This window comes from Ixodes scapularis, unplaced genomic scaffold (genome assembly GCF_016920785.2).
Source record: "Ixodes scapularis isolate PalLabHiFi unplaced genomic scaffold, ASM1692078v2 PGA_scaffold4__175_contigs__length_147842914, whole genome shotgun sequence".
In the NCBI taxonomy this organism is placed as follows: domain Eukaryota; kingdom Metazoa; phylum Arthropoda; class Arachnida; order Ixodida; family Ixodidae; genus Ixodes; species Ixodes scapularis.
In genome coordinates this window covers 27,443,079-27,465,772 of record NW_024609879.1, presented here as the reverse complement: position 1 = coordinate 27,465,772, position 22,694 = coordinate 27,443,079, and the positions used below count along the sequence as shown (strand labels likewise).

The following is a 22,694-nucleotide window of genomic DNA, read 5'->3' as shown; positions in this document are numbered from 1 at the left end:
TTTTTCGCTAATTTTAGTGGAAAAGGTTTTTGTTAATTTTAACGTGATGTTACACGTGACATCATGTGACGTGACCAAGGCGAAATGTTCCCGGTAAGTTTGGCGATAACATTTTTCCGGCAAAAGGTAACGAAAAAGTTTGCCCGCTTAATTTACCGGAAAAGCTTTCCAGCTAAATTTTGTGGGAGACTTTTCCCGGGTTGAGTGGCGTCCCGTGTGACGTCATTATGGGGAGCATCCCATAATGGGGAGCGCGGTTACGCCGACGGCGACGGCGACGTGGCTCAATCCGGAAACGGGCGCCTAAGGGCTGCGCTCCCCTAAAACAAAGAACAGTAATTTCAAACGTATTTCATGAATGCTCGAAGCAGTGAACGGTGCTAACAAGGTTTATGAACAGGTGATTGCTAATAACTGATACAGCATACGAATGAAGGTATTTTCATTCAAAGAAGTCTTACGGAGGGGTGAAGAATGAATTGTATTAGTCGTACAATTCAGGCCACCTACTTCAAACTGATGATCAATGTGCAGTGTATTATAGAGCCGCGTTGCCCATGGCTAAGAAGCCAGACTTTGTTACCCCAAGCATCCGTACTTCCAAACCCTCATTTTACAAATATTATGTTTATTTAAAAATGTCGCTTGATATGGTTGGTGTCTAATTTCCTATGCGCGGTGCGCCTTCATTTTATTCTAATACCCCAAGCACATAAAACATTTAAAGGGCAATTAGCCGCATGTCACTTGCGAATCGACAAAGTAAGATGATCTTCTGATCACTGGAATATAATTGAGCTGAATGTCGTCTATAGTGTAGCCCACCATAACAAGGGGGCCCAGCAGAAATTTGGCAGAAACGTAACGTCCAAGGCAGAAAAGCAATGCTTTATTAATTTTTTCTTAAAAAGACCGCCGTGTCTTGACACAGCAATATAACAGATGGCAATTATAATCCAACATGTTATCCTTAATCAAGGTTTATAAACATAACTAGTGATGCGAGTAGTTTCAAGCAACATTAATAGCATTCCCCTCCCAGGCGTTTACTGTGGGCAGTAGGCAGATTAAGGATAAAACAAATAAAATTGCTATATGTTTTACTCGTATTAACAGAATAAATCAAAAATAAAACAAAATGCTACATCTAGCGTAATTTACGCAGGTCATCAAATGAATCGTTTATCCTCGGTGTCTGGCGCTTTTGTACACGTTATGGAGCAGGTTGCTTGCTCTATGTTCTTACGAATGGTGTAGTCACTGACAGGTTAAAAAGCGCAGGCTTTAGGATTTTGACTTCCTGATTCGATGCAGCAATCTTATTTGCGGAGGGCGATAAAAGTATTTTTGAGAGTAGCCATGCCCGCGCCCAGGCAGGGAACAAGGGAAGTATCCTCTTTTAATATAAGAAAGTATTACTTAACCGAGTTTAACTACCGTTTCTTATCTTCTCTCTAGGCTGGACCTTGCAGAATATAATAGTGGCAAGCTTTCCAACAGCGTCCTGGGTACGAATAGACGTTCAACGCCTATGTTGAATTCATAAAGAAAAAGACCGTAATTTTTCCTGTATGCGCTTGAACAAAGACCTTTTTATATAGACTGGCACCGTAACTTATATTTCTCCAAGACTTGAAACCACCTTAAGAAATTACTCTATCTGTCGATTGAAAAATGAAGCTCTAGATGCTTTGAAACGCTCACCCCCGTAATCAAGTTGCTGGAAATACGAAAATGGTACAGACATTCCCGAAACTAGTTCAATACACTCTGAATTCAATTAATAATAGAAATATATTGCTAAATGTTACAAAGAAGCAGCCATCGACATAAGGAAAAAAATTAGAAAGGTAACAAATTGGTTACTCTCTTTGTGCGCAAACTCTACCTCTGCCGATAACGCCGTTATTGTGAGATCGATCTTCAAATATACTTTAGTCAGGACTCTTTCGGGGGCACGCCCCGTGAAGTAACGTATGTCATGAAAGTACAACCGCTTTCTAGTTTACAATAAAAAACGATTTTGATCAGAAAGAAGACAGTGAAACCGAACTGGTCGGTAAGAATCGCCGTGGTTGTTTTAGTGTTCCGTGAGATACTCGTCCGATTTAGATCCACCTTTAGTGAACAAAGTCCAAATTGCTACTTTTCCGCAGTGTCCAAACCAATATTCTGACATTCACATAACTATCCGATCGGCACTCGAGCCTTCCCCACCGTGCCACCTCCACGATCGCTGATTTTCCGCGAATCGTAATAATTAACCCATTTCTTATTGCTAGGAAAATCGAGGTGCGGACATTATCAATAAAAAGTTGAGCTTGATGCACGAAAACCCAAGTCACTCAGGCGTCTCGTGCGTCGTTGCCGCTTGTGTGATTTGGTGCCTCATTTTGTCAGGCACATGTTTTCTTTTTGAACTCTGCAGTCTCTTTATAGCGTGAAGTCTGATCAATTTCTAAGATCTATCGTGTGGCTCATCCGTCGTGAATAGACAATGGATTTGTATGTAGCTACACTTCAGGAGGCATATCAATGCGTTTTATGCTTTTTAAACATATAGACTTTTATAGGCCTATTATTCTCGGCCAGTGCCGGGCGCTACATTCTACAAGACTTCACCACAAAAGCATGCCTCAGGTGGCGTCCGGGATACGTGACCATTTAATTAAAGTGCCTGGCACGCGTCCTCGACTGGTGTGTTTACCACGTCAGAAAAAGTGGTCCCTCGGTTTCCGCCTGATAACGAAGTGTCACGCTGTCGTCGGTCGTGATCGTTGCGGGGTCCCAACAGCTGTGGTGCAAGTGGCAGACACCTTTTCTGCTGAATGTCGGGCTCCCCAGTGTGTCAGTAGACGGAAGCTTTCGCAGCCAGAAGTTGGGACGCCATGACGACAGCGACACTCGCGTTCGGTTCCGTTACTCGCAGCTTCTCGTTAATATGTCTACGACCAACCGCCAGGATCACGACATGCAACAGCACGACACTTCGGCTTCTGTGACGTCATTTGCTTTTTTTGTTCATACCACTTTTGATGTATGACCAGCATAGGACGCTAGACACACGAGGCTTTGAAACAGGAAAGGAAAAACATTTTTATCGAAGGAACAGACACAAAAGGGAACGTCCCAAATTCAGCTATCTGTTTTACTTCTAAGGCATCCATATATACCCTCACAGTCACTCTCAGCCACCTTCTACGCAGAGATCTCCGTTGTTGTTTACATCTTTTGCACCAGAGTTTGAGGTGTTAAACCACATGATTAGCTGACGGGAATCGTCGTCCTGACCTCCCATCATGCACGATCCACGAAAGTAAACTAGCGTATGTCGGCGTCCCTCGGCGTCTATCCATGTGCACCAACAGAGCGTTTGAAAGGACGCAAGGAATTCCTTATGCCTTTACGTATCTTGCTAGATGATTAACTTGAAAAGTTACGCAGTTTTATATATGCGGTTCATGTCTCAAAAATGAACGCGTTTTTGTTGTATTTTTTATTGTGTGTTTAATATTTTTAGAGTAAAGAACACCCCGTGTTAAAGCTGTTTGCCTTTCACATTTGGGATATAAGAGAGTGTGCTTAGTATCCAAAAGTTTAAATGTCAATTGTGTTACCTGCAGGCGTCGCCTACGTCGGGGGAGTGTGCAAGGCTGACCTGCGTGTTGCCCAATCAGAAGACGTGCCTCATACACACAGCATGGTCCCTATTTTGACGCACGAACTCGGGCACTCGTGAGTACTCGCCTTTAAATGGCCCGTTGCCCGTCCTCCTCTTGCGCCAGGGTTTAGGAGTTACATTTAATCCTTTCATTCTGTAAACGTTATGCCGCGTGACTGGATCACAAACTACTTCCATATTCAATCGGTTGTAATATCGGTGACTTGTATTCAGTTACCTTAATTGAAATCTAGACTATCAAATTTTAACGGAACGCTATAGACGCGTTCTTAGTGTTTCTTCATCCCTGAATAGGCGTCCAAATTTGACGCACTCCAGCGGTTCTTCCGTTTCTCATCATCCGCGTTTTTGGCGCCACCACACTTGAGCCTGTTGCACAAATGGTAACTTTAACGTACCCCTCACCTACCGCCTACTCCAAAATATTTTTTTCGTTTTTTTTAATACTGATTTAGTAGTTTTAATCACCCAGTTTTTATTTAAAACCATATGCTTATTTCGACAAATTAAAAAGGTAATCAATAACACTTAGTTGATTATTTGACTCTTAGTGAGGCGTATCCTCCCTTTATATTATGTCCCCTTGGCCATATAGCTCACTTCGCAAAGTGCATCAGTTCATTTTTTACGATTTTGTTAATCTGTTCGATTAAAACACCCGCTATTTGCAAGCAACTATAACACATGAATATAAGCATGGTGCCTGGATCATGATTTCATTTCACGAGCATGTCACTAGCAGATATCCTAAATTTAATTTTAACGTAAAACGTTCTTTGGCAAGCGGTTCGGCATTTCATGAAGTCTGAATAGGTAAAAGCGTGGCCGCGAGGACCGACACTGATTGATTGACGGGTTGGAGACGAGGGGTAATGTGGTCGAAGCTGATTGGTTAACGGGCAAGTCACGTGACCAAAAGGGTGGGCGTGGAGGAATGAGGTAGGCGAGGGGGTGCTCGACCACCTGTGAGCACTGAGGGAGAGGAGCTCGAGAGTATGGAAGGCTCTGGAAGATCGCCAAGTTTATCAGCCCCAAGAGTGGTGGTGTCATTTCGTTCTAGGGACAACAATCAAGTGTACATATGGTACCCGTTAAACGATCTGATTAAGAGCGCCATGAACCTGGGCGTCTAAAAACTCAAACTGTCGCTAAACCTTTGTGATGCTAAAAGGTTTCACGTACAAAACACAATTGCCTAGAAATTTTCCATAACTTTTCTGAATAGGCTTGGTATGGTGCATGACGGGGACAAAGCACGATATAGCACTCCTGGAAACAAACATCGTGTATGCAACCCAAAAGATGGCTTCACGATGGCGCCGGTTGCATACGGCAGGCGGATGGGACAGTGGTCATCCTGCTCCTTGGACCAAATGCGTGGATTTGTCAGGTAAGAGTTTTATATTCTATCACTTTGATGCTTCAGTGGGCCCTACCTGCCGGTGTCATCTAGCATACGCTCATTTCTAACTTATAATGAAGAAACTTGACTTTAGTGTGATTCATCCTCTAAAGACCCATGAGATACCGAGCAGTTTGACTGCTTTCCGGATTTATCAAAAATTTGACTTGTATGTAATATTTTCGCTGCCATTTAGAAACATTTTAGGTAGGCTGGAAGCTATTCTTTTATTTATTAGCACTATTTACCTGAACTCCTTTCTTTTTTCAAACTTCGAATTGCACGATCACTTATCATGAGTACAAATGCAGCGTTTGTTGGAGTGTTCTCATTTCAGCTTTCGCAGATGAAGGCTAAGTATCATGCGACTGTAAAAAAAAGAGACTACTTTCTGTTCATTTTCTTTTTTTCAGTAACACATCGGTCTTTAGGTTACTTTTACAAAGAATACAAAATCCTTGCTTTGTTCCGGGGCAGTTCTTATGGGCTTTGTTAAGAATATTAACAACGTGGGCATTTTCTTGAGTTTGAGTTTTCTCGCTGAAATTTTGGCTTGTATTTACCGCTTCAAAGGCCAAGTGCTACTAAAAAACATAGAAAATGATGTGTAATAAATATTTAGTTTTATTAAATAAATATGCAACGACATTAACCTTGGATTGAATTGTGTAATAAAATCAGGTGTATTTATTCAATTCAAAAGGCACCTAGGTGAATTGTGAACGTGAATATGCATGACTTCTCGCAAAATGTTCAAAGAAAACGTTAAATTTACCTATACGTCAACAATTAGTCTATATAAAGAAATACTACCCTGTGGTTACGCAGAAGTGTAAATATTGATGAGAGTTAAAAAATGCAGCACGAAAAACCCAGTTTTTAAGCAGCCATATTGAACATGCTGGTCCTCGTTTTGTTCAGATTAAACATATATGACAGGAACTATTAAACAGTCCCTCCGTCCTAAATATAAATTTTTTCGCAGACGTTTTAGAGACAACTTTATAAATTATAATCAAGAAAATGACAGTAAAAATAAAGAGCAATTTTATATAACGCTGTGCTGCTTTGTTTTCATAACCAATAATATACTGCACGTTACTACTGAGTAACACATCGTAACATAGCAATTTTCACGAGGAGGCTCTTCACTGTTTGAGGCGGGAACGTGAATGGTAACGACAATACATATAGGGCTACATTTCAAGAGATAGGGTCCAGACTTGTACCTGTCTTAAAAACTCTTGCTTTTGCTAGCACTTTGGTATCTTGCAAATACATTAAGTCCAAAGAATTTGCAACCGGTCTTCAAACATTAGGGCTCCCTACTGTTGGAAAACGGATGGCTTGGCTCCAATTCCGTAGGAATTAAGCCTTCTTCTTTTTTTACTTTTTTCTCAAATAAAATCGCGCGTTGCACATTTTTTTAATGCACCACCTGTGGGTCACGCTGAACAAAAGCATAGCGCGATAGGTTAAGCAACCGAAGTTTCTGGTCAATTTGAAGCGCCTGGCCGCAATTTGAGACACCCAATAGATCGGTTGAGAAGATCTTCGTCTAAACACCTCGGTAAACGCAGAACAACTCGCACTCATTAAAATAGACGAGCTTGAAGAGCCGCCCTCGTTGATCACTCCGCAGACGCCGGCAGCCATGCTTGGTACCTTTTGAAACCCAAGCATAGAGTAATATACACAAGGTAAAGAGCGGACACTGCCATAGGCCCCAGCGGCCCAGATAGACCAGTGACAGGTAGCGCTCCTAGCGGGCGGTATTAAGTATAATCTGATTCCGTTTCCCGTCAAGTTAGTTTCGGTTTCGGTTTGGGCGTTTCTGCTTCGGTTCTCCGGTACTCTTCTCTCTCTCTCTTTCCTCCCCGCCTCGCTCGGCTCTCGGGAGCTCCTTGACTCTCGAAGCCGCTGTTTTTGTTGTTGTTTTTTTTTTTTTAATACTGACGCACTTTTGCTTGATTTTTTACGATAGAGTCCGTGCAAAATGTGTCAAACAATATTTCAACTTGACAAAGCAGAAGTACATATATTTCTTGTTCTTTTTCTATTGTAAAGCATTGAAGTTACACAATCGCCGCATTGACTCCTGGCTGGTGGAGCATTTTGGGGTCAACAACAGTGAGTGGTTCGAACACATTTTATTGGACCACATTCATGTATACATGATTTACTTCAGAAGCTCTGTATGTTTTATACGAAAGAGATCGATACTTACAAAAATAAATGAATATGAAGGACTTCGGCATATCGTACACTTCGTAATAGATTCTTAGCGGAACCAAGTTAACAAAACCTTTCCACGGAGAACATGCTGTATGATACATTCACTTTCACGCCGACTCGGGTACGGGAAGTAAGTGCAAAAATAAATAAGACATCGCTATCATTACCAGTCATAAGAGCATAATAACAGTGCGAAGCACAGGCCGGATAGTACAAATTCCCGATCTCCGGCAAATATAAAAAAACACCAATTTGCATAGCCCCAAACTCGCCGCGGGCGAGCCATTACCAAACAATGAGGACTCTATTCAAAATTTGACAAGATTCAACGTCCCTAAACATTCCCCGAAATCGTTCAGAAAAGAAATATGGCTCCAGAAAAAATCGACTAAAAACTATGGATAGTGGATACAAAAATGGATACATTTTCTTTCAAATATTTTTAGCCTCTATACACTATTTTCTATCGAAATTTTGTAGAAAGTGGACAAATATTTTTGTTAGGGAGCCGTGATACACATTCGCTGGAAAAAGGGGAAACAAATATTTGGAGAGCAAGCTGCACCGCCCACTTAATAAGCACTTTTTGTTTTTGGTTTGGCAACCGCCTCTGTTAATACAATTTTAACAGTTAAACCTGTCTCGTTCTTACTAGCCACTGAAGAGTGCAACCGAACTTTGTCCAAATTCCGGTTGAGAAATCAAACATGTCAACACAAGCGTATTCTGCAAAACAATTTTAAAAACCCTTTGTGGTACTCCTCTGGTTTTAGCCTTTTAGCAAAGGCTTAAACCACCCAGACCTCAAAGTGTGCTATACAAGGCGGCACACACTCCTCGAACATGTGTCACACTCTCTATTATGGGAAGAAAGTGATTTTCTATTTGCTGAATGAAATGAAAGGCAGCCTGTGATAATACTACTAAGTTCCCGAAGAATTTTCCAAGCACGTGGTATGCTTTAGGAACAAGACAGTACTGGTGAGGCCTGGTCAAGTTATTAGACTCATCCGATAGCAGCTGAGAACAGCCACAGCTGTAAGTTGTCTGTTCAAGCAAAAGCTTGATCAAATAGCTCCAAACGTAATAAAAGTGGACGAGTAATCAATTATGTTAGACCTGATGTCTGATGCCAGCTCAGAAATATCCTCTAGTGGCGGGAAGTTATCAATTGGAAGACATTCCACAATGTCTGAAATTAAACTTTCATGGTGCGAAGATATTTGCAACTCCTTTAGGAGGTCCAGCCTTGTCATCCTCTACCTTTTCATTGTCCGACAGTTTGGACAGTTTCCTTATCCAGAGGTGTTTTAGTCCTGAGGTGAACTGATGCACATTTGGGTTTGTGTTGCAGCCCAGCATTTGTCATATATAGCTCCAAAAACGTTTCCAAGTGTGTCTTGCTGCAGGCGTCGTGTAAGTAAGAACTTAAAGTCATGGCTGCTTGAAAGCTCATCCCAGAGCATGAGGACACTTTTTATAGTAACTTGCCACCCAATGATGGCTTATGGGTGCCTCCTACTTTGGAACTGCCATGCTGAAATCTATCCGAGTTACTGGTGAAGAAAATCAAGTATTTCAGATTCTCCCCTCAGAACGGTATGACGCAACTTCTGCCCTGTCTTCTTGAATTTTTTGCTACTTAGACAATCAAAAAGTATGCATATCCTGTCACAGAAATAGGCTGTAGCCATGGCTGCCTCAGGAAGTTCCTTGGCATAAACAAGGGATATGATCGCAAGAAAGAGTGACGCACTCACTACCTATGGGGCACAATATTTTCCATGTTACAGAAAGGTTCTTGAAAAAATGTGTCTCTCAGTAAGTTTCGGAGCCAATTGCAAGCTCATCTCACGGATAGAACAAGAAAGTTCAACAATAGAAGACCACTCAATGACCTCATTTCCAATGCAAAGTTTGTGGGCTTGGAGATTGCTCTTGGTTGTTTTGGGAAGGTGCGGAACATCAAAGACAATGTAAAGGTGTTCGTTGTCAACTTCAAAAAATGGCTTATCACCACACACACCAAGCTTACATTTGAAGCCCCCTAACTACAGACATAGCCTTTACTGCGAAGCCAACAGTCTTAAGCTCACGAATGAGAGAAATGAATGAGAAATAACGAATGAGAGAAATTAAATGCGTTAAACAGAAGACGTTGTTAGAGTGTGCACAACAGTGTATGCAAGGGGTTAAACGCACCTCCTGGAAATTTCAGACAGCATAACAACCAAGGCTCTATCTGCAATCTTAGAGGTTCGTTCAACAGCGTCATCTGTAAACCCATGGACAATGTCGTGTGCAGAGTCGTAAGTTAAATTCTTTTTTTAAAACAATCTCATCGAAAATCGACATGCACACACGTTCAAGTGCAGCCAGACAGCCCGACAGAAACAACAGCGCGAGAAGCTCGAACCGATCGGCTCCACGAATTCACGCCGAGCATGCGAGCACGCAGGCGGTCATGCGTCACCTTGATTGATGCAAAGTCGACCGAACATGATGCAGCAGAAAGCGCAGATGGACGGCACGCACGGCACAGACGAACGACGCAGGGACGAGCAGAGGCCATGCAGAATGATGCAGAGGCGACGGCGTGCGGGCAGGCAGGCGGGCAGGCCATGGCAGGCGCCATTCCTCACGTGGTTTTTGTGACGTATTAGATTTAAACTATTTAGTCGTTTTAAGTACTTTAAACAATTTTAAAGCATTGCCATTTAAAAAATAAATACTGTTCACAGAAAGAGTTTGAATTAGTTTTAACCAAATGACAGAAAAGCGCCACGTAGCGGAGGGTATTAAACGCACTATCTGGGCCGCGGATCGGCTCCTGTGTCCTCTCTTTACATTTACTATATTACTCTATGACCCAAGCAGAAATGCAATCTCGGGATATCTTTGAAAACAATAATGAATCTATCCAGATCATATGTTTTACAAACATAAAATTATTGTTGATTTTTAAAATACTATTACGGAACTGAGAGACAATTTTACAACCGGCATTTCACACGTCTATCATCTCGCCTGCCAATAGGGAAGTAAGTACCTTGTAAGCACGGGGCGGGGCCTTACCGGGCTGAGACCTCCGCATACAACTAAACTGCGCCTAATAACGTGAATATTGCTAAAAATATTTAAACTTATCAAAACTTTTTTTTTCGCTTTAGTGTCCTTTTAAATCTAGACACAGGCGACGCTACGAGCTGGTCGAATTAATCAGGCAGCGTCAAGAGCCACCATCATCGTGTTCCCCAGTTTCTGTATGTATTCTATCATAGCTGAACCAATAATAAACAACAACAAAGCTTAATGACTTACGCCTGTCACGGAGATTCATTTTTCTGATTAGCTCGTAGCGTCGGGGGGAACTGTGCTTACCTGAAACAAAGTGAAGCTCATTCTTAATCCTGTCAAAGTGACATGCAATTATCACCATACAGTAACTTTGTTATACAATGAGTTTCAAAAGTTACGATTCCTTGACTGCCTAAAAACCGGATGAGAGAACGCTGCTCCTCGTTGGTGCACAGCTCGAGTGAGGCGCCCATCGTCAAGCAGTGACTGTGACGTAATGCTGCTTGTTTGCACTTTGCTATTGGCATGAAAGGTGAACGCTTACAGGACAATGGCAAGGTATTTTAGGATGTCATTGCAATTTCAAGATTCTTGTTTGACTCACACTCGTATATTCTACGAGTGTAACTAGGCAGGGAGGGCTACTTGGCTGGCAACAGAATCCTTTTCTTGCCAGTCATTGTTATCAACACGCTCTTCAGTTAATTTGACTACTTGACCTTTGACGATTCTCGCACAACTTCTTGGCTAATTTTATGAAATCTGCTGGCATCAACCTGTAGGTCTGTTTACTAATGCATTTATATGCCTCCCACACTAAATATATCTAGATTTTTGTGTGTGTGTGGCGACGTGAGAATCTGACGGGCCTGTCGGCGTCGAAGTGTTCAATGCGTGCGCTTGATCGATCGAATGTGCGTGGCGAACAAAGAGCAGTGCAGACAGATGTCTTCGGCACCGATGTCCTCCCTTCCGTCCATGGATTTGGCGCTCGTTTCTAACTCAAGTTGCGTTGCAAACTTGTGGCAATATTAACGCTTTTTTTTCAATGACTCTGGTTGGGCGTCGTGTCAATTCAGTGGACGCCAATATTGAGTTTTAGTATTACGTATAGACCTTTCCAGTGGCAGTCTCGAACGAAGCGATTTACAGCGCGTGTCCCTGGTTTTGAGAGTGCACGTCAGTGTTGCCCGACTGCGCTGAGCTGTGGAGCTTCTCGTCAGTGGGCTGTGGCAGCCTTCGTAGGCGCAATTCCGGACGCTAATGGGGCTGAATTGCTGCGTCTTCTTTTTTATCTTGTGTTCTGTGGCGAACATAACTTATAGAGGTCTTTAAGAAAGCAGTGCTCTATTTTTACGAACAAAAACAAACAAATGAAAGCTGTTTTGGTGAGTCCGTGCGCGACAGAACAAATGCAACTGGAATGTTTGTTTAATTTTATGTTCGTTGTTTTACGGCACCGTACACTCAGCCGTGTCAATCTATAAAGGTCAAAATATTTGACCACACAGGATATCCGTACTGCATGGATATTCTCGGCCCACAACATAAAATTCAATGAGTCTCATCAATCGAGCAAAAAATATATTGTACGTACCCCACGGTGCCGCGTTATCCGAACAGGATTTGAGAAAGGTCTCAAACAACACAGCATATCCAATATACAGTGTCGACGATAGTCACTTCACGACGACCGGACGGAATACGGCGTGTTTTCGGGAACATGTGGAAGGGAGCCCCCTCTTTTTGCACAGCTTCATAGCAAATGAACGAACGTGCTTATTCCGTCGCCACACCCCGGATTCGACCCTATCAGCTAGTTTTTGCGAAGGCCCGGAACACAGCCTGGAAGGCTTTTTGGAGATTATCTCGACGGAAATAATCCTCCAAGCACGTCGACCTGCCTGCGTCGCGGGCTGCTTGACGTTCGCTCTCTTGGTTCGTTTCCTGCGAAGGCCGAGCGGGCCACGAGCCCTGGTATTCCCTGGTTCTCACAGTGGAAGATAACATACAAAGGGTAAGCATCCTAAACAGGCGAATAAAGCAAAAACTTCCAAGAAAAGCCGCCGAACTCCGAATGCAAAAATGCAGGTGGGCAGTCACGCTGACCGGGCTTCCACAGCTCAGGCGGGTTCTGGCTGATAGGGGTCGCTCGATTCGCAAAATGGCGGCGGCCAGAGCGCTCTTTTTGCAAAGGTCTATAGGAGCAAACGCACGCGCTGCGCATTTTCGTTAGCGTTGAGTGTCTCACACTACGCATGCTCCATACGAACGCAACGCCGCGAGCTTTAAGGGCGGTTTACACTCTGTCGTAACTTCAACGAGAGCACGCACCTGACAGACGCGTAGCTCTCAAGCTTTGAGAAGCGACCCTGGCGAGCAAAGTCGCATATTTGTAGGTCGCGTTACCATCGTGCGTCGCGCTTCGTCCTTTCACACGCTCTGTTAGTGCCTATGGGTAGACGCGAGGGACGCTGACATACGCTTGTTTACGCCCATGGATCGTGCCTCATGGGACTCTAGGAGGCCGCTTCACTTTAGCAGTAAGTGTTCGCGTCTCGCAAACGCTAGCGAAAATGCCTCTTTTGTGGTCTCGTCTCGCGGACGGTACAGCGCCCCCTGGACAAGGGAAGCAGGCCTATAGCGTGGGCCAACGCTGTCTGTGAACGGGGGTCTTTTCGCCGAGAAACTGAGAGAAAGGACCAGACGGGAGCGCACGGAGACATCAGAACGACCATCTGTTGTTGAAGTGATTCGTGAATACACCTAAAGCTAGCTGCCTTTGTCTCCACTGCGCCTGTTGAGCGCGTTAGAAGGCGGAACGACGGCATCTGGGCCCGTTTGCTCGAGGCCGTTTAACTTTAACCGCGCTTAAGAGTTCACCGCCCGTCCCTACTATTATAGTTCCCTACAAGTACCTAGCCAAGTTGACGAGGGCTGGATGAGCGATAGCTCCGTGTTTTATTATAGGGGGGTAGCTGGCGTCACCTACTGACTGTAGTAAATATAAGTGGCTTCTGTGGAAAAAGGGGGGACCCAAAAACGCACGCTACCGGGTTTTCGCAACGCAGCGCGGCCTACATTTCAGCTTAAGACATATTTTTTTTGTTGCTGGTGGTCCAGATATTGGGTCAGGTAAAACTAAATTAACCCTTGTTTGGAAAATTTCTGAACACTTGGCTGTCTCGATTGAAGACCAGACTCTCTGAAATTTCCTTTCAAATTTGAAAGGGGACGACGAAGTTCAGTCTTAGAAACGATAAGGAAGGAGTGAGCGGTGAAAGGCGGGCAGTACACCAGCAGCATAGTTGGCCAGCATGTAAGAACTGCATATAACACCATATTAAATTCAAAAACCTGTTTATTCGGCTCCAGTGAAAGTAGACCTATTGGTAAATTACCCAAGCATCGAGGAGAGCGCAGGAAGTATAATTCTATGATCCACGCGTGCTAGCCTTCCGCTTATAAAAGATTCGAAGTCAATAGTCATGAAAAGGCTTTGACGAACGCGCGTGGAAGGCAAAATTTGTTTTAGGCTTTTTGCTTGAGAGCCGTTACTACTGCAGATGCCAGCACGCGCAGCGCGTGTAACAACACTTCTAGCATGCACCTTGGTGCTCGGGAAATTTAGCAAAACGACTATTGGAACGCTGTTTGCTTCCGCGTGCTATCAATACCCGGCCGATTGAGTCAAGGCAATCCACTTTCCGAAGACGATGCCACGCCGACAATTATCGCGTTCATTTAGGCTTAGTACTGGCCAGAATCGAAAGACTATCTAAAAAATCTGGCGAGGTCATTGCTCATGCTTTGCGATTCACGTGAGTTAAGTCAAAGCGAAAGCCTCCTGAACAATTCATTGCTGACTAACGCGCCCGATATTGCAGCTACAACGACATATTTGTTTCAATGCGAGCGGTGCTCACTCACCGGGGCGCCGCAATGTTTCCTTGCCGTCCTTACCCTGCCGGTCACGCGACCCAAAATGCATTCTCGTAGGGAAATGTGGTTAACTTCTAACCGCGGTTAGAGTTAACCAGCTTCCCGCACACGGGCCCTGGTGTTTTTCTCTCGCATTCGAACGCGTTCCACAAGTGCAGTGCAGACAAAGCAGCTAGTTTTAGGCCTACCATAGCCTCCTCTATACTCACAAAGCCTGGCAGTTCGACGACGAAGCCATAGAGTGCCCGGTCGCAGATTTTGAGCGCGAGGATCAGGCAGCACAGAGCATCAAACAGCCATTTGTCGGGAAACCTGGACATCAACGCACAGCTTTTGCAGCGGCGAAGACCCGAAACACACTTATTCGCTCGGGTGAAGTGTGTTTCGGCGTCTCGCCGCAGCGGCGCGTCAGTCACGTTGCTCTCCCCTCATCCGTTGTCTGCCGCTCCAACCTTTCCATTTCGGCGGCTGCTCCTCGTGACGATCTGCCAGGCTTTTTCAGTATATAGGAATCAGTATGTAGGCTATGAATCTACCTACAAATCATTCTAACCAGAGCTCGGCGTTCTGGCGTCCATGCCTGCTTTCGTCTCCTCCCTCAAGGCTCTGTTATGGTCCGACGCTAAAAAAGAGCGAACGCAGCGTAGCGCAGGTTGTGCGCCTTCCAGTGGCGCTGATGAGGAAGTCAATATCTTCGACCGATCAGTATCTACGCGCGCTGCGCTACGCCGCGTTTGCTACGCTCGACGTAGGAGTATACCAGAGCTTTCAGTTTCTCGGTCCATCGTCACGCGCAACGCGACGTAGCGCAGCGTACCCCAGACCGCGACGTTGCGCAGCTAACGACGGAAGAGAGCATTCGCGTCGTCGACAAGCGCAGACCGACGACGTTGGCTATCCCAGAAACCCTCGCTCAAGCGCCACAGTCGGAATCTAGATGTCGGGAACAGTCAGAGTTTGCGAGCAACTCGTTTCTGCCATCTGCACTTGCCGTTCTGGCCGTGTGTCGTGCGGTGCTCTCGTGTTTCTTCTGTGTTGGAGCTCATATTTAACGTTCGTGCGCTCCACTGTGTGAGTGTATGCGTGGGCGTGGACTGCTCCGAGGATGCGCTACCCCGAGAGGCTTCGTAGGCCTCACGGGCCGGACGGATATGCGCCGGCAAAAACTGGAAGCTCGATGACGCTCCAGAGGTAGAGTTAAATAAAATTAAGGGTGACAATCTGTGTGCTACATATAATCGTGTTCTAGTCGTGCGCCGCAGCAGCCATTCCTGAACAAAACAACAAGCCCCGAAGAATAAATGGGAGCGACAAACCCAGCGAAAAATATAGAATCTTTAGCCGTTTAAAAATGTTCACCTGGGATTTCTTAGCTTGTAAACGATAGTAGCGGTACGCGATCAAATTGAGACTATAACCTGTGTTGTCTGCATGGGCTTCGTAAAGTACTCTGCAATTTCGAAACCATACATTGAGTAATTTATAGCCATCGTACGCTCTTTTTGGTGTCAGCTTCTTGAGTCAACGTGAAAGGCTAGCTATGATGAGAGCACATCAGTCAGAAAAGGGCCGCTGTGGAATAACTAGTGCCCCGCTTCTAGCGAAGTACCCCGACGGATTCGCCAAAGTCACTTGGCACGACTCCGGTGAACCTGCCAATGAGTTAGCTTCGACGGAACTGATATTGTGATTTTTTCTTTCGTCAAACATTTGCTTAACATTTTGTAGAAGGCATCTCCTGGTTTGCACTCGCTATCCCCATCATTCGCTTCTTTCAAACTGCAAACCATTGCCCCAAATGGCGGCTTCGAAGCCTGACCACATGACACAGACTGACCACACCGACCGATCGCATGGTTGATACCGACCAGAAAGCGGATATACGCTCCTCGAGACGATGCTGATTCTACGGAGACGCGCATCCAAAAAATGGAGGAGTTCGCCGGGCCGCGCTGCACCGCGCTGGACTGCGCCTGGCACGAGACACATTTGTTCGGGAGCTTCTCGGCAGTACGTGACGCGGCGTAGTGGCCGCGCCAACACGCCACGCTCTGTGTGTTTTTCTTACTATACTTCGTATCACCTTAAAGGGCGACTCTGGTCGAAAACAAAATCAAAATAATGACTGTCATCACTTTAGTGGCATGAAATATGATCACAGCCGAAATATTAGGTCAAAGCAAAGCCACATACTCCGCAAAAACCGCTGTTACAGATGCGACCAGGTGCTTTTTAGCAGGTGGCAAGCGTGTTAGGTTTTATTCAAGTAACATTGGGTGTCGCGTACCGCAGCACCACCGTGACGTCAGGTCGCGGCCGTACAGCTAATAATCACTGCTGCTCTCCCTCTCAAATAATTTCTGTTCTTTTTTTTTACGTGTTCGAAACCAAATATTGGCCAGTGATATTTATAAGACTACAAACAATATAAACAAGAAAATTTATGGATCGAAGTCTGGGACATTGACTGAGCTGAAAACAGACTTAATCACAAATTCGAGAATATTGACCTGAGTTGCCCTATTGGTCAAAACGTAGAGCCGACGCTATGAGCTGAGGGGGCCGATCAAACTTCGTCAAAAGTGCCCATCATGGTGTTTGTCACTATTCTGTGCGTGTCCTATCACCGTCGAACCAATCGCCAACACAGACGACATAGTGACTTTGCTGTTGACGCCGCTTGATTTGTCCCATTACCCCGTAGCGTCGGCTGCTTTTGGACTTAAGCTGAAACGAAGTATTGCTTGAATAAATGAAAGATGCCCACTGAAATCATGTCTTCGAAGCTATATGTATTCTTTTCGAAACGTTAAGCCCTTGTCAAGTCTCGCTGTTGAAGAAAGCCAGATGGTAAGCTAGGGAAGCGATGATAGCCGCTCCTACCACTGACACATGTAAATTCACCGGGAGACAAACTTGCAATGGCATCCTCGCGTCTGCCGTGACAACAATAGCAGAAAGTCCTCCCGGTTTTTTATTTTTTTTATTTTTGGGAAGTCGCACATATTCTTTTGTTTCGTCTTCGTGATAATGTCTCACTCTATGACCCGCTATCCTTGGACGCTCCGCGCGAGCCTGGAGCAGGCAATGCAATATATCTCGGCGGCGGAGGAATTTGAAGCCGGCACATTATGCCTGCGGGCGGAGCGTATGTTGCATTTTTTAACTGTGACAAACTGTGGGTAATATTATTTCCCCTTTATATTTTCAGCACTCTTAGAAAACGTTGCTTTGATTTGTTGTCACCGGTGCAACACAGGATAAACATGACAGAACTTCCCGGTGCAAACCTTACGAAACAACGGTTGTGTGAGTTAACCTACCCAGGCTTCAGTGGTATGACAACCAATTCTGTAAGTTCCCACCGCTTAACTCGGTCATCATAAAGCTAGGCTACGCAGAACACCCTTGGTTACGATTCAGTGGCAGAGACACAACCGAGAGTGTCCTTAAATGCCGGAAAAACGCGACACCCACCGATGTTATTAGTATACTCTGGCTATGGTGTTCATTTTTATTAAGAATTGATTCCTCATCATGTGGTGCACTTGAACGGAATCTATGATATCTTTGAAACATAAATGCACACAAGAATAGTATACTGTGGAAGGGAACTGACGCGTCTCTCGAGATTATAAGATCATTTCATGCTTTATCTGGATAGTTACATTGAATTGGCAAGAAAGACCATACAAAACAAGCTATAAACTAATCGGATAGCGTTTAAAATTAGGCTGGAAATAAGCTTTTAGCAACAGATGTTGATGTTGTTGGACAGTCGCTCAGACTGTTTACTGCACGCAGAAGTGACATCCAGAACATTCAATGCAGATTTTGTACACTGTGGGCGGCAGAATAATATCTATATTTTGTTACACTTTAAGTCTGAGCGCTGTAAGAAACCTAGAAGACGGAAAAGCGCATATATATAAACTAAAAGCGCCACGTCATGGCGTACTTTTCGCGTTTTATTGGATAAGCCGGCGAATGAGAAAGTAGACGCACGGCGAACGCCGTGGCGTTGCACTTTCACAGTGCTTGAATTCCCCCTCGGCTTGGAATCGTTGTACCGAAACTGAATGACGCTTCTTGCTTCGAGTGCCGAAATGTTATTCTCATCATTGTTCAACCGTTGTAATAATTCGATACAAAACCTCGAAAATTTAACCCAATAAAAATAAAAACTAGGAGATAACTCAATAAAAATAATGCGTTAATAATAACCAAGCATGCAACAAAGACATTATAATGAATAATTTAAATTCACAGCTGCTTGGGTGTTCTTTTTTTTTTTTTTGAGAAGCCAAAAAACTTTTAAATCTTTTGAGTAACTCGAGGAACTACTATGTGAGCTTTTATCCCCCCCCCCCCCCCCCCCCCCCCAGCCTCTGATAAATTATAGATATTTCACCTAGACTCGAAGGTGTGCAAACTCTTACTGGTGCAGCTACGTGCTCGATAGAACTGCCCCCTTGGGCGTCCCAAGAAGCGAACGAAACGTGTCTCAGCAAGCTAAGCCTATCTCTTTCACAGCAATAAGAACTGCGCAAGATTTCGCGCCAATTTTTCCGCTAAGTGTCCGAATTAGCGCCCCGGGTCAAGGCAGCAGGTTTAGCCCGAGACCTCCACCGCGGCATCACTATTCAAAAACTCAACCTTTCTTTTCATTTTCTTGGAAACAATTTGGCATAATTTTATTTATTGATTATTTCACGTTGTGTGGCTACAAGTGCCGAATAAAACCACCAGACGATACAATCGTAACGCTATCCCATAATGAATTATAAACTTCATTTGTTTACATGAATCGAAGAAAGCAAAGGAGTGCAGCGTGATGTGTTGCCCTACGGAACTCAACGGACAGTGCCTGTATGCCGGTTTTACGGATGGAATGGAGTGTGCAAGCGGACATGTAAGGCCTATTTTTTTGTAATTTGTGTCGCAGATCATTCGCACAAGACGTTTCTTGTAATAATAGTTCTGTTCATTGTACGTCGCTCGCTAAAGACGAATTTAACCCTGATATTTTGTTCTCGCTTTAAACCAAAAGCTAACTTTAAAGAAATATACGAGAAGCTCGCCTTGCTTTTGGTCGGGATAGTAATTCCGGTATGTAATAAAATTCGTTAGCCATTTAATTAGTATATAATATCGTATGATCCATCGTCACTGTTAGGTTTCTTGATATATTAATAACTTATTAATAACTAATATTTGCTATTTATAACAAGGGCAAGACATTATGCAAATATTGCAGTCTGGATTACTCTAAGTAATCCACTTTTTCACTTTCGGTGAAGTGGTTGTTTATCCTAAGCTTTGTAAGCTGCTCCTGTGAAGTAACTAGAACGTTGACGAGGAATTACGTTACGAAAAAGTTTGTACTATCGTCGCTTTTCTTACGCAATCAAACAAACAAACGTTAGTTGTTGTTTTTTGTGTTTTTCTTTTATTATTAGGCGCTTTTCCAGACTTTTATATAGATCAGAAATGATTAGAGCCAAGGTAATGCATTAGCAAATAGTTAATACATTAGCAAATAAATAATTTAGTAAGAAAACTTCTTCGACGTTTTCTTACTAAAGAGCTGTGTATGGCAGACATCACCGCATAAGCAAATACATTCGTTTATTAGAACACTGAATTACCAGAGCTGTAGGGATTATTATACACATGCGATAAGCCGAGATCAGTCTCGGTTGGATTACCGAATACGCGCATATTTACGCCGACCTTCAGGAGGCGACGAGGAAGGAGATGTCCCAACGCCCCTATATATGCATCGGAAATACGCCCTACATGGTTCAATCTTTACGCCCTCTCGACGTCAGAATTAGAACCGCTAAAGCGCGCGCAAATACGGCGTGAATACGCCCTATGTGACTTAGCCTTATGGGGTGCGTACAAATATTTTATAATGAAAATAATTTGCATTTCGTCGTTTTTACCTTTTTTATCGTGTCCCGGAGGAAACAGAAAACATCACCTTCACTAAAAAATTTCGCGATTCCGCTGCATAGTCGCACGGCAAAAGTCGAGCTTTTTCCCCCACAGGCAGCCGCGAGTGGCAGCCGAAGGAACTACGGCGTGAAGTTTACCTGACCTCGCTGGGCTCTAAGCTGCAGCCTAACACCACCATTGTCAGCAGAGAGAGGAAGCGCCCCCCGAGGGGGCACACGGGAACCTACACGGCACCCCGAATTACCTCACTACGAGTGCGACCAGGTGTGACCCTGAATGCTGGGAGTGAGTTGAGGGTGCCAGAAATGCCAATATGTATCTTCCTTTTTTTTTTTTTTTTACACAATTGGGACACGCAGGCGAAATCGGTTTTCTGTTCTTTACTTCAGAAGTGTTAGAGGGCGAAGTGCACAAATTTTCGACCTAAGTCCGGAAATCATTGCGCATTCCCCTCTCCCCCCCCCCCTTTTTTTGTCGCTTTTTGGTTGGTTCCATTGGAACATAGCATCGGCTGTGGTCGGCCTTAAAATGAATCTGAGTATCGCTATGCGCACACTCGCCGTCCGCTTCTTAAGAAACGATGGAATATTCTGTGCCTTTCCTTTGGCGACTCGGTGGGTGCCGGAAACAAATGGTGATCTCATTTCCACGCTGCAATATGACTTCCGTTTTGTCAGTCATCAGCTTAAATAGTTTAGCCCGCCTGTGCGGTGTTTAACAGCAGCGAGAATCCAGGCAAACGCGAAGCAAGTCGAAATAAGTTCGCTCGAGTTACGATTTCAAGACTACATGCTTTGGTATTCCAGCACTGCGTCAAACACCAATGTGTTAAGAAGGACCAGCGACCTAGGCCAGCGTCGCCTATAACACGGGGTCAACAATAACAACGGCCAGGACGTGAAGGACGCGCAGCACTCGATGAAATTCGTAGCCGTTTCGGCCGCAAATGGGCCGAAAATGACGCCTCTGAGGGTGAAATGATTGAATTGACTAATAAATAAAGCAATCCTAGAAAATCGTATTCTCAATTTTATAACAAGCGTCACTATACAAAAAAAAATGGCATCAAAAAGTTCCAGTTTTATTGAAAGATTTTCACTTCACAAAACAAATTCTCAGTAAAACAAGCGATATGCAAGCTTATATATATCACAGAAGATTGAATCTTCAGCACACGAAAGGTATTATTCCAGTGCTTTTCAAGTTGAACATGAACGTCCACAGAATAATCCTACCCATACTATCTAAAACGAACTGGCGTCTTTTTGAATAAAATCGATGGAAAAGAAATTTCGGTATTTTCTTTGTTATGAATCTCACCAAAAGTGGTCATTTGAGCTTCTCCACTACTCGGTTGTTCTTAAAGGGATTGTCCGGTGAAATTTTGTATTCGAGACAACAATTGCATATCATTGTTATTGCCTCGAGAAGTATCGTACGTGCAATATCCGAATTTTATATGCCTCTATGCGTGATTAATTGAATTTATACTGCTCCAATCGCACTCTAGCGTAAACGTTGCTTTCGTTGGCAACATTGAAGCTTTGACGTCACAGAACACAAAGCGAGCAGGCGAGCATTTTTGTCTCGTTGTTTGCCTGCGAGTGAATGCCTCAGCGTGCTTTGTTTTTGTTGTTGAGCTCGACTTCTTTCGTTGTTGGGTGAGATTTTCGTTGCGCGGTTGGGTGCCACAACCACTGGGCAGCACATGCGAGCCAAGACATGACGTTCCACACTTTTCCGCGAGACGTGCAGTGACGAGCAAAGTGGATCGTCGTCGTGCGTAGGGACTGGGTTCCCGTCCAGATCGAGATCCTGCTTATGCAGCAATCATCTCACAGAAGAAAGCTACGAGCTGAGCTCTCAGCGGACAGAAGGCTTGTAAGCTGAGGTGTGATGCTGTGCCAACGATATTAAACTACGTCCACCCACTCCTCGCCCAAATCGAATCAGTCAATTTAGGTCTGTTCGATTCGGTGAACTGTCTGAACTAGTTCGGCAGTGCAGGAACTGGTGCATTCGATTCAACCGGAAGTTGCACGACCGCTGCACTGGCGCGTTCGATTCATCCCAGTTCTGAACGAGTTCAGACCCAGTTCCTCAAAACCTTGCACCGGCTCCGGACCCGGTTTAGCGTCCGTGCAGAAGCAGACGGCGACTGAACTCCTCGTCCGTCTCTGCTCGCGGTGCCATTTTTGGCAGCGCTTGCTCAAATGTCTGCCATGTCTAACAATAACGCCGATACGGAGGTTGCATTTCCTCTCATTTATGATAATAACGTACCCGCGGTGGACGCGGAATTGAGATCATAACCGAGGGTAGGAATTTGCTTGATTATGATAATCTAAAAGCGTTTTAGGCACCTGCTCGCGTAGGTTTGGCTCCCTGTAGTGA

The 22,694-nt window shown here is 44.4% G+C and overlaps 1 protein-coding gene across 1 annotated transcript in view; it reads left to right on the top strand.

Moving 5' to 3' along the window:
* LOC115310787 (zinc metalloproteinase/disintegrin-like) overlaps positions 1-21,184 on the top strand; it is a 37,055-nt gene extending 15,871 nt beyond the window's left edge. The window contains exons 9-14 of the mRNA XM_040215038.2: positions 1,459-1,508; positions 3,624-3,735; positions 4,908-5,072; positions 17,551-17,691; positions 19,143-19,251; positions 21,107-21,184. Of these exons, the coding sequence (XP_040070972.2) occupies positions 1,459-1,508; positions 3,624-3,735; positions 4,908-5,072; positions 17,551-17,691; positions 19,143-19,251; positions 21,107-21,184 (655 nt within the window). The remainder of the gene's footprint in view (positions 1-1,458; positions 1,509-3,623; positions 3,736-4,907; positions 5,073-17,550; positions 17,692-19,142; positions 19,252-21,106) is intronic.
* Positions 21,185-22,694: the final 1,510 nt, after the last annotated feature.